Genomic DNA, 15892 nt, shown 5'->3' with positions numbered 1-15892 from the left:
AACTGTTAAATCGTGATCACAAATACGTAGAATGGAACAGCACTTTCTATGAAGTGGGTGCTCGTGTAGACCGGTGAACTGCCTATTCACCTATCAGAAGTCACAAAGATGATAATGTCCACAGCACTCCAAATGACAAATTCTTTTATTTCAGGACACAATAAAACAGCAACGTTTCGGGATTAATTTGCATGATTAAGGGAAATTAATCCCGAAACGTTGCTGTTTTATTGTGTCCTGAAATAAAAGAATTTGTCATTTGGAGTGCTGTGGACATTATCATCTTTGTGATCACAAATACGTGATTGTGGATATTAAAGGGACACTGTACCCAAAAATTTTCTTTCGTGATTCAGATTGAGAATGAAATTTTAAGCAACTTTCTAATTTACTCCTATTATCAAATTTTCTTCATTCTCTTGGTATCTTTATTTGAAATGCAAGAATGTAAGTTTAGATGCCGGCCCATTTTTGGTGAACAACCTAGGTTGTCCTTGCTGATTGGTGGATATATTCATCCACCAATAAAAAAGTGCTGTCCAGAGTACTGAAACCAAAATAAAGCTTAGATGCCTTCTTTTTCAAATAATGATAGCAAGAGAACGAAGAAAAATTGATAATAGGAGTAAAGAAGAAAGTTGCTTAAAATGGCATGCTCTTTCTGAATTACAAAAGAAAAAATTTGGGTTCAGTGTCCCTTTTAATTCCATTTAAAGTGATGGTAAACCTTTATAAAAACAGATCCGGAATGTTAATGATATTTTAGATGGCGTTTAATTGATCAGTTGTAATAAAGATGCGCTATAACTTTTTAATATGGATATGAAATGCAAATACCCTGTGCTCTGCCGCCCACTTCAAAAGTACATTTTTCTGTGAGCTAAAGGTTTGAATTGTTGTCCAATCAACGCTCTCCCCATATGGCACTTTTGTTGTAGCTAGAGCGCTGACTTGAGACAAATTCAAACCGTTCACTTACCGAAAAATTGACTTTTGAAATGGGCGTTGGAATGCAGGGAATTTGAATTTCATATTTTTATTAGAAAGTAAGTTCTAGCGCAACTTCATTACAACTGATCAATTAAACTCCATCTAAAATATCATTAACCGTTCGGATCGGATTTTAAAAAGGGGAGAGTTTACCATCACTTTTAAGGAAATGAAATGACTGTAATGTACAACCATGACACAATTACTAGATATCTGTGATGGAACCAAGCAGAATGGTGGTAGCCCATACCCTACAAATAGGACCCACATTAATAGCACTGTACAATGTGCTGCATTCTGTGCACTCACTCACTACTATTTCTCTTTTTAAACAGCAATTAAACCATCCGAACGTGATAAAATATTTGGATTCCTTTATTGAAGACAACGAGCTAAATATTGTCCTGGAACTGGCAGATGCCGGAGACCTATCTCAAATGATAAAGGTGAGTCCAACCTGACAGCATCGCAGTGCTGCAGAGACCAATGGACGGTCATACAGAAGGGGCCTTGCAGACCAAAAGTGAAATTATTATCATCGTTAGCGCGTTGGTGCTCTGCAAGTTAACACGTTACAGTTTTTAATGGGAGCATACTGAAATAGCCAGAATTCATATGTATCAGTGATGACTTCATTTGCATCATACAAACAACAGCAGGCTTTCTGAGCAGTAACAGTGTCTGAATGCCAATACATTGAGTTTGCATAGCATACATGCGTATGCCACCAAAGCAATATTAACCTTTCCTTGAACAGAAAATACAAATATATTGCAAAAATGCTTCTACTGAAAACTGCAAAACAGTCATGCACGAGCCGAATGATATGTTCAGAGCAATGCTTAGCCGGATAAACTTATGCAGATATTTATATTTAATTATATTTGTTGTTTAAATATTGGAAAAAAATAAATGTAAAGTTTTAGGGGGATATTTATCAAAGGCCTGACCTGATCCGAGAGACCTCGCTGAATGCGCAGAGCAATACGCTCTCCCTATTCAGCATTGCACCAGCAGCTTTTGTAAGCTGCTGGTGCAACACCGCCCCCTGCAGACTCGCAGCCAATCGGCCGCCAGCAGGGGGTGTCAATAAACCCGATCGTACTCGATTGGGTTGAATTCCGGCGATGTCTGTCCGCCTGCTCAGAGTAGGCGCACAGGTTATGGAGCAGCGGTCTGGTGTTTCTGGCGAGTCTGCAGGGAGTCACGCTCCATTCGGATAGGCCCCTCAGACAAAGAAGACAAAGTCATATGATCAGACGAGATATGCGACTATAAAGAAGCTGAAAGAAAAAAATAACAACACTTTGTACAACTTCACTTTAGAAAGCAGCGATCAGAACTGAGATCTTTCATCTAAAGCATTCTCAGAAGGGAACCACCTTTAGCTCAGGCCGAATGCTTATGCGCCGTGCGTAGCACAGAAACCTTTTTTATGCACACTGTGGGGCCTATTTATAAAGCTCCGAATGGACGCCCCATGTTTCTGGCGAGCCTGCAGACTCGCCAGAAACAGCAGTTGTGAAGCAGCGGTCACAAAGACCACTGCTCCATAACCTGTCCGCCTGCTCTGATGAGGCGGACAGGAATCGCCGGAATTCAACCCGATCGAGTACGATCGGGTTGATTGACACCGAGTCTGCAGGGGGCGGCGTTGCACCAGCAGCTCACAAGAGCTGCTGGTGCAATGCTGAATACGGAGAGCGTATTGCTCTCCGCATTCAGTGATGTCTGTCGGACCTGATCCGCACTGTCAGATCAGGTCCGACAGACATATCATAAATAGGTCTCTGTGTAATAGCATATAAACACAAACTTGCCCATATATATTCATACTCACACACTTTCTTTCTTACAGGCATACACTCACACATACTAACACTCTCTCACACACACAATCCCACACACTAACTCTCTCACACACACTAACACTCTTACACATACTCACACACACCAACACTCTCTCACACACACTCAAACACACTAACACACAATCACACACACTAACACTTTTTCACACACACATACTAACACTCTCTTACACACACTCACAAACACCAACACTCTCTCACACACACTCAAACACACTAACACACAATCACACACACTAACACTCTCACACACACACACACATACTAACACTCTCACACACACAAACACACTAACACTCTTACACACACTCACACACACCAACACTCTCTCACACACACAATCCCACACACTAACTCTCTCACACACACTAACACTCTTACACATACTCACACACACCAACACTCTCTCACACACACTCAAACACACTAAGACACAATCACACACACTAACACTTTTTCACACACACATACTAACACTCTCTTACACACACTCACAAACACCAACACTCTCTCACACACACTCAAACACACTAACACACAATCACACACACTAACACTCTCACACACACACACATACTAACACTCTCACACACACACACATACTAACACTCTCACACACACAAACACACTAACACTCTTACACACACTCACACACACCAACACTCTCTCACACACACTCAAACACACTAACACACAATCACACACACACTAACTCTCTCACACACACTAACACTCTTACACACACTCACACACACCAACAGTCTCTCACACACACTCAAACACACTAACACTCTCTCACACACACACCAACACTCTCTCACACACACTCACAAACACCAACACTCTCACACACACTCAAACACACTAACACACAATCACACACACTAACACTCACACACACACTCTTACACACACACACACACTAACACTCTCACACACACACACACACACACACTCACACACAAAGACACACCTACCTACTTAGGGTTATTCCCTAACATCCCTATTTACCAACAGAGAGGGAACCCCCCCACCCCCGCATCTGAAGGATTTGCACAAGTTTACAGGCTTATAACAAAAATCCCTTCTATTGTTGTCAACCAGGCCTCTGCTTGCACCGGTAGGGTCACCCTGATGCTCAGTGAGTTTATGGAGCGTTTGGTTGATGCAATCTGATATACACAAAATAATTTTGATTTCATTCTCATATCAAAGTATTTTTTGTTCTTTTTTTCTTTATGAATAGTTAGAAACCCAGGATAGCTTAGGTGCTAATTCTGTGAAGGTGAACTGTCATGGCGTCAGTATGAGCAAGAGGCAGGGCCACCCTTAGCATTTGAAGGGTCCATCACCCCTGCAAGCTCTGCCCCCTGTTACCTATATAAAGAATAACACTATATATTACACCTCTTTATTCCATAAGCTAAATACAGGATGTGCAATGGCTCTGCCCCCTGTTACCTATATAAAGAATAACACTATATATTACACCTCTTTATTCCATAAGCTAAATACAGGATGTGCAATGGCTCTGCCCCCTGTTACCTATATAAAGAATAACACTATATATTACACCTCTTTATTCCATAAGCTAAATACAGGATGTGCAATGGCTCTGCCCCCTATTACCTATATAAAGAATAACACTATATATTACACCTCTTTATTCCATAAGCTAAATACAGGATGTGCAATGGCTCTGCCCCCTGTTACCTATATAAAGAATAACACTATATATTACACCTCTTTATTCCATAAGCTAAATACAGGATGTGCAATGGCTCTGCCCCCTGTTACCTATATAAAGAATAACACTATATATTACACCTCTTTATTCCATAAGCTAAATACAGGATGTGCAATGGCTCTGCCCCCTGTTACCTATATAAAGAATAACACTATATATTACACCTCTTTATTCCATAAGCTAAATACAGGATGTGCAATGGCTCTGCCCCCTGTTACCTATATAAAGAATAACACTATATATTACACCTCTTTATTCCATAAGCTAAATACAGGATGTGCAATGGCTCTGCCCCCTGTTACCTATATAAAGAATAACACTATATATTACACCTCTTTATTCCATAAGCTAAATACAGGATGTGCAATGGCTCTGCCCCCTGTTACCTATATAAAGAATAACACTATATATTACACCTCTTTATTCCATAAGCTAAATACAGGATGTGCAATGGCTCTGCCCCCTGTTACCTATATAAAGAATAACACTATATATTACACCTCTTTATTCCATAAGCTAAATACAGGATGTGCAATGGCTCTGCCCCCTGTTACCTATATAAAGAATAACACTATATATTACACCTCTTTATTCCATAAGCTAAATACAGGATGTGCAATGGCTCTGCCCCCTGTTACCTATATAAAGAATAACACTATATATTACACCTCTTTATTCCATAAGCTAAATACAGGATGTGCAATGGCTCTGCCCCCTGTTACCTATATAAAGAATAACACTATATATTACACCTCTTTATTCCATAAGCTAAATACAGGATGTGCAATGGCTCTGCCCCCTGTTACCTATATAAAGAATAACACTATATATTACACCTCTTTATTCCATAAGCTAAATACAGGATGTGCAATGGCTCTGCCCCCTGTTACCTATATAAAGAATAACACTATATATTACACCTCTTTATTCCATAAGCTAAATACAGGATGTGCAATGGCTCTGCCCCCTGTTACCTATATAAAGAATAACACTATATATTACACCTCTTTATTCCATAAGCTAAATACAGGATGTGCAATGCATCTTCTTATACCCTCACCCCTGACATTGATTCAACAAAAATGCTTCAAATGTTTTATTAAAGTGAATGTAAGTTTTGATGCTAAAGTGCCCGGTTTTTAAAAATTCGATTAAAAAGAGGGGCACTTTAATTCATCAAAATTTACATTTCACTCCTGTTGTGAAAAAATACCTTTTATCTTGACAGCTGCTCCAGCTTCCTCCACCCGTCGCAAAGCCTCTTCCTGGGTCTAAAATGAGGAATCCAGCTTCCTCCAATCACAGCGTTGAATCAGACACTGATTCCCCCGGGGGGGGGGGGGAACCGTGATTGGAGGATGACTGATCCATCATTTCTGACGTCAAAAATGGCTTGCGACGACCGGGGGAAGCTGGAGCTGCTGTCAAGTTTAAGGTAAGTTTTTTCTCACAACACAAGTGAAATGTAAATTTTGATGAATTAAAGTGCCAATGTTTTTAATCGAATTTTTAAAAAACGGGCACTTTAGCATCAATATTTACATTCACTTTAAAATAAATTGTACTTAAAGAAACACTAAAATAAAAGGAACATAAACTTTTTCATCTTAATGGGAGGAGAGTCCACGGCTTCATTCCTTACTTGTGAGAATTAAGAACCTGGCCACCAGGAGGCGGCAAAGACACCCCAGCCAAAAGCTTAAATACCTCCCCCACTCCCCTCATCCTCCAGTCATTGGCAGAGGTTGGCAGAGCAGTGTTAGAAGATTTCGGAGTAGTCTTTTATGGAGGGTAGTACTCTTCAAAATGGGACTGGAGTTTTAAGTAATCCTGTCAGCCTCTCAGTGAGAGCTTGGGTGAATCTTAGAGTCCAGAGATGCAGGGAGTGTCGTCTCTGCAAAACCATCCCATATACCATCCCATATACCATATTAACAGCTCCATTAGCAATCAGCGTTGACGAGTTTCACTGCCTGCTTTTCTGCTCTGACGTCCATGTCAGGAGCGATGCTACGACCTGTCACACTTGAAGGGCTGTGTTCCTGTTCCACGGCGTTGATTCTGGTAAGATCGTTTCATTTATATATATATATATATGATAACGCAAGAAGACAGGGTCACAGTGTGGCTCCTTTATCTTTATAGAATCTAGGGTAATACCCTCGGAAGGGGTTATTGAAAAGGGGGGGATTTTATTGTGCATAATATTGTTTATTGTGTTTTATACTGCATTTGTGTGAGATGAGGCTCTGTCAGTGTGGAACAGTCAGTTCTCTTGGCGAGAGATTGAGGTAGGCTTTTTTCCGCGTGTCTCTCTCGAGTGCAGGGGTGGTCCTGCATGGCACTTCACGTGACCGAGTGTGGCCTCTGTAACTTCCTCTTTCTCGACCTGCGTTCGGAGGAGACGAAAGCTGTTTCTTGTAGTCCTGGTCATAGGAGGTGGTGAGTGCCCCAGCCATTGGGATATAAAGGTGCCATTTAATCTATAATTAAGTCCGTAATAAAGGCGCAAGCTATGGAGGACTCTGATATATTAGAGGATACTCCCTCTTTATCTAAACCTATTAACTGTGTATATTGTTAGGAGGTTCCAGTTGAACCGCCTACGCAACTCTGTTCCACATGCGTTGACAATATTGCTGTATACAAAAATGAATAAATTATTTAGTATGACTGAGCAGTCCACCTCTGACGGATCTCCGCCCCGCGAGGTGCGTTCCCTACAATCATCTCCGTTTACACAATCAGTTCTCCAGGACACTACTAATCCTCCTTCAGGTACTTCTAGGCCTCCATCCGTGGAGGAACCAGATTTTAAATTTAAGATGGAGCATTTGTGCTTTCTGCTGAAAGAGGTGCTTGCTACGTTGGAGGTTCCGGAGCCAAAGCTACCAGAGGAACCTTTGATCCCTAAACTGGATAGGGTTTACGAGGACAGGGTAGTGCCCCCGGCCTTCCCGGTTCCAGTCAAGATGGCTAACATTATTAAGAATGAATGAGAGAAACTTGGTTTGTCCTTTTCCCCCTCTTCTTCTTTTAGAAAGCTTTTCCCCATTCCGGAAGCGCAGTTTGAACTGTGGGGAACCGTTCCTAAGGTGGATGGTGCTATTTCCACGCTTGCTAAGAGAACGACTATTCCGCTAGAGGATAGCTCCTCTTTCAAAGAACCCATGGATAAAAAGATGGAGTCCATGTTGCAGAATATGTTCCAACTTACGGGTTCATTTTCCAACCGGTGGCGGCGGTCGCTACAGTGGCTGGTGCGGCTTCCTATTGTTGTGACGCTCTATCAACCATGGTCGAGGTGGAGACTCCCCTTGATGAGATTCTAGAATGAATCAAGGCCTTAAAGGGACATTAAACCCCCCCCAAAATCTTTCATTTTTCCAATAGAGAATACAATGTTAAAAAAGGTTCCAATTTACTTCTATTATCAAATTTGCTTCATTCTCATGTTATTCTTTGTTGAAGGGATACCTAGGTAGGTAGCGTGCACATGCCTGAATCACTACATGACAGGAAATAGTGCTGCCCTCTAGTGCTTCTGCTAATGTATAACATTGTTGCAAAACTGCTGCCATATAGTACTGCAGACACGTGCACACTCTTGAGCTTACATCCCAGCTTTTCAACAAAGGATAACAAGAAAATTTGATAACAGAAGTAAATTGGAAAGTTGTTTAAAATTGTATGTTCTATCTGAATCATGAAAGAAAAATGTAGGATTTCTTATTCCTTTAAGGGTAGCGCATTTGTTCATCTGTGATGCTAACATGCAGATTATTCGCCTTAATGCTAAGACATCAGGATTTTCGGTTTTAGCCCACAGGCTAAAACTGTCGTGGTATGCTGACATGACTTCTAAGTCTCGCTTGCTTTCCCTCCCATTCAAAGGGAAAGTTTTGTTTGGCCCGGGCCTGGATTCTATCATATCTACGGTCACGGGTGGCAAGGGTGCCTTCTTGCCTCAGGATAAGAAGGCTAAACCTAAGGGGTCTGCTTTTCGTCCCTTTCGTGCGGAGCACCAGCAGCCTGCCGCAAAGTCTGAGCAATTTAAGGGATCTTGGAAGCTAGCTAACTCTTGGAACAAATACAAGAACAATTCCAGCAAGAGAGCTGGACAGGATACTACCCAGAAAAGCACTCTGCCCTCATACGTATGGGCTTAGTACATAGTATATTAGATTATATTCTATACATTTAAATAAAGTGTTCCTTCAAAGTAATAAGTGTGGTGCCATTGCTCATCTCTCAAACTCTTGGAACAAGTCCATGCAGAACAAGAAGCCCACCAAGTCAAAGATGGCATTAAGGGGCGGCCCCAGACCCATCCTCGGATCAGGTAGGGGGCAGACTTTTTGAGGAGGCCTGGAGAATAGACGTTATAGACTCTTGGGTTCTGGAGGTCGTAGCCCAGGGTTACAGGATATTTTTCAAGTCATATCCGCACAGAGGCAGATTCCTTATGTCAAACATATCTTCAAGACCAGAAAGGAGAAATGCCTTCCTGGGGTGTGTGAGGATCTTTCCTCTCTCTGGGTAATCGTCCCAGTTCTTCTGGCAAAAAGAGGTCTAGGGTATTATTCAAACTTTTTCGTGGTTCTAAAGAAGGAGGACACGTTTTGTCCAATTCTGGACCTAAAGGCCCTAAACAAGTTTTTGTCAGTTCCATCGTTCAAGATGGAGACGATCAGGTCAATTTTGCCCCTGGTTTAAGAGGGGCCATTCATGACGACTATAGACCTGAAGGACGCTTACTTTCACGTTCCAATCCACAAGGATCACTTCAGGTTTCTAAGATTCGCTTTCCTAGAGCAGCAATTCCAGTTTGTGGCCCTACCGTTTTGTCTGGTGACGGCCCCAAGAGTCTTTTATAAAGGTTCTGCGAGCTCTTCTCGCAGTAGCGAGAGCCAAAGGGATTGCAGTGGGTCCTTATCTGGACAATATCCTGGTCCAGGCTGCGTCCTACAGTCTTGTGGAGGATCATTCGAGAGCTCTTCTCCTTTGGTCCCGCGGGTGGAAGATAAACGAAGGAGAGAGTTCATTAGTCCTCAACAGCAGGGTGGAATTCCTGTGTTAGATAAGAGATTCTTCAGTCATGAAGATATTTTTGACAGATCAGAGGTGATCAGGCTCATGGTATGCATAGATGTCATTCCATTCGCCAGGTTCCATCTCAGACCTCTTCAGCTGTGCATGTTGAGACAATGAAACGACGATCATTCAGATCTGTCCCAACAGATATCTCTGCGCAGACCGGTAATGGAGTCCCTGTCTTGGTGGACCTGACCGGAGCAGTTGTCACAGGGGACATCCTTTTTGAGACCATCCTAGAAGATTGTGACCACGGATGCAAGTCTATCAGTATGGGGAGCTGTTTGGGGTGCCAGAAAGGCACAGGGCAGATGGACTTGAGTAGAGTCGAGTCTACCCATAAACATTTTGGAACTTAGTGCGATATTCAGCGCTCTGAGGGCTTGGCCCCTTCTGGAGTTGTCTCGATTCATCAGATTCTAATCAGACAACATTACCTCGTGGCTTACATAAACCACCAGGGGGGGGACGAGAAGCTCCCTAGCCATGAGGAAAGTATCTCAGATTCTGTAATGGGCAGAGACTCACAATTGTTTGCTCTCAGTGATCCACATTCTGGGTATGGAAGACTGGGAAACGGATTTCTCCAACATAGGTGTGTCCGGTCCACGGCGTCATCCTTACTTGTGGGATATTCTCTTCCCCAACAGGAAATGGCAAAGAGCCCAGCAAAGCTGGTCACATGATCCCTCCTAGGCTCCGCCTTCCCCAGTCATTCTCTTTGCCGTTGCACAGGCAACATCTCCACGGAGATGGCTTAGAGTTTTTTGGTGTTTAAATGTAGTTTTATTCTTCAATCAAGAGTTTGTTATTTTAAAATAGTGCTGGCATGTACTATTTACTCTGAAACAGAAAAGAGATGAAGATTTCTGTTTGTAAGAGGAAGATGATTTTAGCAACCGTTACTAAAATCGATGGCTGTTTCCACACAGGACTGTTGAGATGAAGTAACTTCAGTTGGGGGAAACAGTGGGCAGACTTTGCTGCTTGAGGTATGACACATTTCTAACAAGACTTGGTAATGCTGGAAGCTGTCATTTTCCCTATGGGATCCGGTAAGCCATTTTCTTAGTTTTAAATATAAGAATAAAGGGCTTCACAAGGGCTTTAAAGACTGGTAGACATTTTTCTGGGCTAAAACGATTACTTTATAAGCATATTTAATGGTTTATAACTTTGAAGAGTTATTTTAATCTTGGGAATTGTGTTAAAAAAACGGCAGGCACTGTATTGGACACCTTTTTCACTGGGGGCCTTTTCTGGTCATAGGCAGAGCCTCATTTTCGCGCCACTAATGCGCAGTTGTTTTTGAGAAGCAAGGCATGCAGATGCATGTGTGAGGAGCTCAGATCCACTGAAAAAGCTTATTGAAGGCGTCATTTGGTATCGTATTCCCCTCTGGGCTTGGTTGGGTCTCAGCAAAGCAGATACCAGGGACTGTATAGGGGTTAAATGTAAAAACGGCTCCGGTTCCGTTATTTTAAGAGTTAAAGCTTTCAAATTTGGTGTGCAATACTTTTAAGGCTTTAAGACACTGTGGTGAAATTTTGGTGAATTTTGAACAATTCCTTCATACTTTTTCACATATTCAGTAATAAAGTGTGTTCAGTTTAAAATTTAAAGTGACAGTAACGGTTTTATTTTAAAACGTTTTTTGTGCTTTGTTATCAAGTTTATGCCTATTAACATGTCTGAACCATCAGATAGACGATGTTCTGTATGTTCGGAAGCCAAGGTTCCTCTCCATTTAAATATATGTGATGAATGTGACAAACAAAGTAGGGACAATGATGCCACTGATAATAATGTTGCCCAAAATGATTCCTTAAGTGAGGGGAGTAAGCATGGTACTGCATCATCTCCTTCTATGTCTACACCAGTCTTGCCCACTCAGGAGGTCCCTAGTTCATCTAGTGCGCCAATCCTCCTTACTATGCAACAATTAACGGCTGTAATGGATAATTCTATTAAAAACATTTTAGCCAAAATGCCCACTTATCAGCGAAAGCGCGACTGCTCTGTTTTAGATACTGAAGAGCATGAGGACGCTGATGATAATGGTTCTGACATGCCCTTACACCAGTCTGAAGGGGCCAGGGAGGTTTTGTCTGAGGGAGAAATTTCAGATTCAGGAAAAATTTCTCAACAAGCTGAACCTGACGTTATTACATTCAAATTTAAATTGGAACATCTCCGCGCTCTGCTTAAGGAGGTGTTATCTACTCTGGATGATTGTGACAATTTGGTCATTCCAGAGAAATTATGTAAGATGGACAAGTCCCTAGAGGTCCCGGTGCCCCCCGAAGCTTTTCCTATACCCAAGCGGGTGGCGGACATTGTAAATAAAGAATGGGAAAGGCCCGGCATACCTTTTGTCCCTCCCCCTATATTTAAGAAATTATTTCCTATGGTCGACCCCAGGAAGGACTTATGGCAGACAGTCCCCAAGGTCGAGGGGGCGGTTTCTACTCTAAACAAACGCACTACTATCCCTATAGAAGATAGTTGTGCTTTCAAAGATCCTATGGATAAAAAATTAGAGGGTTTGCTTAAAAAGATGTTTGTTCAGCAAGGTTACCTTCTACAACCAATTTCATGCATTGTTCCTGTCACTACAGCAGCGTGTTTCTGGTTCGAAGAACTAGAAAAGTCGCTCAATAAAGAATCTTCTTATGAGGAGGTTATGGACAGAGTTCAAGCACTTAAATTGGCTAACTCTTTTACCTTAGACGCCACTTTGCAATTAGCTAGATTAGCGGCGAAAAATTCAGGTTTTGCTATTGTGGCGCGCAGAGCACTTTGGCTAAAGTCTTGGTCAGCGGATGTGTCCTCCAAGAACAAATTGCTTAACATCCCTTTCAAGGGGAAAACGCTGTTTGGCCCTGACTTGAAAGAGATTATTTCAGACATCACTGGGGGAAAGGGCCACGCCCTTCCTCAGGATAGGTCTTTTAAGGCTAAAAATAAACCAAATTTTCGTCCCTTTCGCAGAAACGGACCAGCCTCAAATTCTACATCCTCTAAGCAAGAGGGTAATTCTTCTCAAACCAAGCCAGCCTGGAGACCGATGCAAGGCTGGAACAAAGGTAAGCAGGCCAAGAAGCCTGCTACCGCTACTAAGACAGCATGAGATGTTGGCCCCCGATCCGGGACCGGATCTGGTGGGGGGCAGACTCTCTCTCTTCGCTCAGGCTTGGGCAAGAGATGTTCAGGATCCTTGGGCGCTAGAAATAGTTTCTCAAGGTTATCTCCTGGAATTCAAGGAACTACCCCCAAGGGGAAGGTTCCACAGGTCTCAATTGTCTTCAGACCAAATAAAAAGACAGGCATTCTTACATTGTGTAGAAGACCTGTTAAAAATGGGAGTGATTCATCCTGTTCCATTAGGAGAACAAGGGATGGGGTTTTACTCCAATCTGTTCATAGTTCCCAAAAAAGAGGGAACATTCAGGCCAATTTTGGATCTCAAGATCCTAAACAAATTTCTCAGGGTTCCATCGTTCAAAATGGAAACCATTCGGACAATTCTTCCTACCATCCAGGAAGGTCAATTCATGACCACGGTGGATTTAAAGGATGCGTATCTACATATTCCTATCCACAAGGAACATCATCGGTTCCTAAGGTTCGCCTTTCTGGACAAGCATTACCAGTTTGTGGCACTTCCATTCGGATTAGCCACTGCTCCAAGAATTTTCACAAAGGTACTAGGGTCCCTTCTAGCGGTGCTAAGGCCAAGGGGCATTGCAGTAGTACCTTACTTGGACGACATACTGATTCAAGCGTCGTCTCTGCCACAAGCAAAGGCTCATACGGACATTGTCCTAGCCTTTCTCAGATCTCACGGGTGGAAAGTGAACGTAGAATAAAGTTCTCTATTCCCGTCAACAAGAGTTCCCTTCTTGGGAACAATAATAGACTCCTTAGAAATGAAGATTTTTCTGACAGAGGCCAGAAAATCAAAACTTCTAAGCTCTTGTCAAGTACTTCATTCTGTTCTTCTTCCTTCCATAGCGCAGTGCATGGAAGTAATAGGTTTGATGGTTGCGGCAATGGACATAGTTCCTTTTGCGCGAATTCATCTAAGACCATTACAACTGTGCATGCTCAGACAGTGGAATGGGGATTATACAGACTTGTCTCCGACGATCCAAGTAGATCAGAGGACCAGAGATTCACGACGTTGGTGGCTGACCCTGGACAACCTGTCACAAGGGATGAGCTTCCGCAGAGTGGGTCATTGTCACGACCGACGCCAGTCTGGTGGGCTGGGGCACGGTCTGGGAACCCCTGAAAGCTCAGGGTCTATGGTCTCGGGAAGAATCTCTTCTCCCGATAAACATTCTGGAACTGAGAGCGATATTCAATGCTCTCAAGGCTTGGCCTCAACTAGCAAAGGCCAAATTCATAAGGTTTCAATCAGACAACATGACGACTGTTGCATATATCAACCATCAGGGGGGAACAAGGAGTTCCCTGGCGATGGAAGAAGTGACCAAAATAATTCAATGGGCGGAGATTCACTCCTGCCACTTGTCTGCAATCCACATCCCAGGAGTGGAAAATTGGGAAGCGGATTTTCTGAGTCGTCAGACATTTCATCCGGGGGAGTGGGAACTCCATCCGGAAATCTTTGCCCAAATAACTCAATTATGGGGCATTCCAGACATGGATCTGATGGCGTCTCGTCAGAACTTCAAGGTTCATTGCTATGGGACAAGATCCAGGGATCCCAAGGCGACTCTAGTAGATGCACTAGTAGCGTCCTGGACCTTCAACCTAGCTTATGTATTCCCACCGTTTCCTCTCATTCCCAGGCTGGTAGCCAGGATCAATCAGGAGAGGGCTTCGGTGATCTTGATAGCTCCTGCGTGGCCACGCAGAACTTGGTATGCAGACCTGGTGAATATGTCATCGGCTCCACCATGGAAGCTACCTTTGAGACGGGACCTTCTTGTTCAAGGTCCGTTCGAACATCCGAATCTGGCCTCACTCCAACTGACTGCTTGGACATTGAACGCTTGATTTTATCAAAGCGTGGGTTCTCAGATTCTGTCATTGATACTCTTATTCAGGCTAGAAAGCCTGTAACTAGAAAAATTTACCATAATATATGGAAAAAATATATCTGTTGGTGCGAATCTAAAGGATTCCCATGGAACAAGATAAAAATTCCTAAGATTCTATCCTTTCTACAAGAGGGTTTGGAGAAAGGATTATCTGCAAGTTCTTTGAAGGGACAGATTTCTGCTTTATCTGTTTTACTTCACAAAAAGCTGGCGGCTGTGCCAGATGTTCAAGCCTTTGTTCAGGCTCTGGTTTGAATCAAGCCTGTTTACAAACCTTTGACTCCTCCTTGGAGTCTCAATTTAGTTCTTTCAGTTCTTCAAGGGGTTCCGTTTGAACCCTTACATTCCGTAGATATTAAGTTATTATCTTGGAAAGTTTTGTTTTTGGTTGCAATTTCTTCTGCTAGAAGAGTTTCAGAGTTATCTGCTCTGCAGTGTTCTCCTCCTTATCTGGTGTTCCATGCAGATAAGGTGGTTTTGCGTACTAAACCTGGTTTTCTTCCGAAGGTTGTTTCTAACAAAAATATTAACCAGGAGATAGTTGTGCCTTCTTTGTGTCCGAATCCAGTTTCAAAGAAGGAACGTTTGTTGCACAATTTGGATGTAGTTCGTGCTCTAAAATTCTATTTAGAGGCTACAAAGGATTTCAGACAAACATCTTCCTTGTTTGTTGTTTATTCTGGTAAAAGGAGAGGTCAAAAAGCAACTTCTACCTCTCTCTCTTTTTGGCTTAAAAGCATCATCCGATTGGCTTATGAGACTGCCGGACGGCAGCCTCCTGAAAGAATCACAGCTCACTCCACTAGGGCTGTGGCTTCCACATGGGCCTTCAAGAACGAGGCTTCTGTTGATCAGATATGTAAGGCAGCGACTTGGTCTTCACTGCACACTTTTACCAAATTTTACAAATTTGATACTTTTGCTTCTTCGGAGGCTATTTTTGGGAGAAAGGTTTTGCAAGCCGTGGTGCCTTCCATCTAGGTGACCTGATTTGCTCCCTCCCATCATCCGTGTCCTAAAGCTTTGGTATTGGTTCCCACAAGTAAGGATGACGCCGTGGACCGGACACACCTATGTTGGAGAAAACAGAATTTATGCTTACCTGATAAATTACTTTCTCC

General features: G+C 42.7%; 1 protein-coding gene across 1 annotated transcript in view; it reads left to right on the top strand.

Moving 5' to 3' along the window:
• The first annotated feature begins 1201 nt into the window (after nucleotides 1-1201).
• The window catches only part of LOC128643640 (probable serine/threonine-protein kinase iksA), a 17082-nt gene continuing 2391 nt past the window's right edge, over nucleotides 1202-15892 (top strand). The window contains exon 1 of the mRNA XM_053696470.1: nucleotides 1202-1436. Within this exon, the coding sequence (XP_053552445.1) occupies nucleotides 1209-1436 (228 nt within the window). The 5' untranslated portion in view covers nucleotides 1202-1208. The remainder of the gene's footprint in view (nucleotides 1437-15892) is intronic.

Source organism: Bombina bombina, unplaced genomic scaffold (assembly GCF_027579735.1).
Source record: "Bombina bombina isolate aBomBom1 unplaced genomic scaffold, aBomBom1.pri scaffold_1700, whole genome shotgun sequence".
Lineage (NCBI taxonomy): Eukaryota > Metazoa > Chordata > Amphibia > Anura > Bombinatoridae > Bombina > Bombina bombina.
This window is presented reverse-complemented; position numbering and strand designations above follow the sequence as displayed.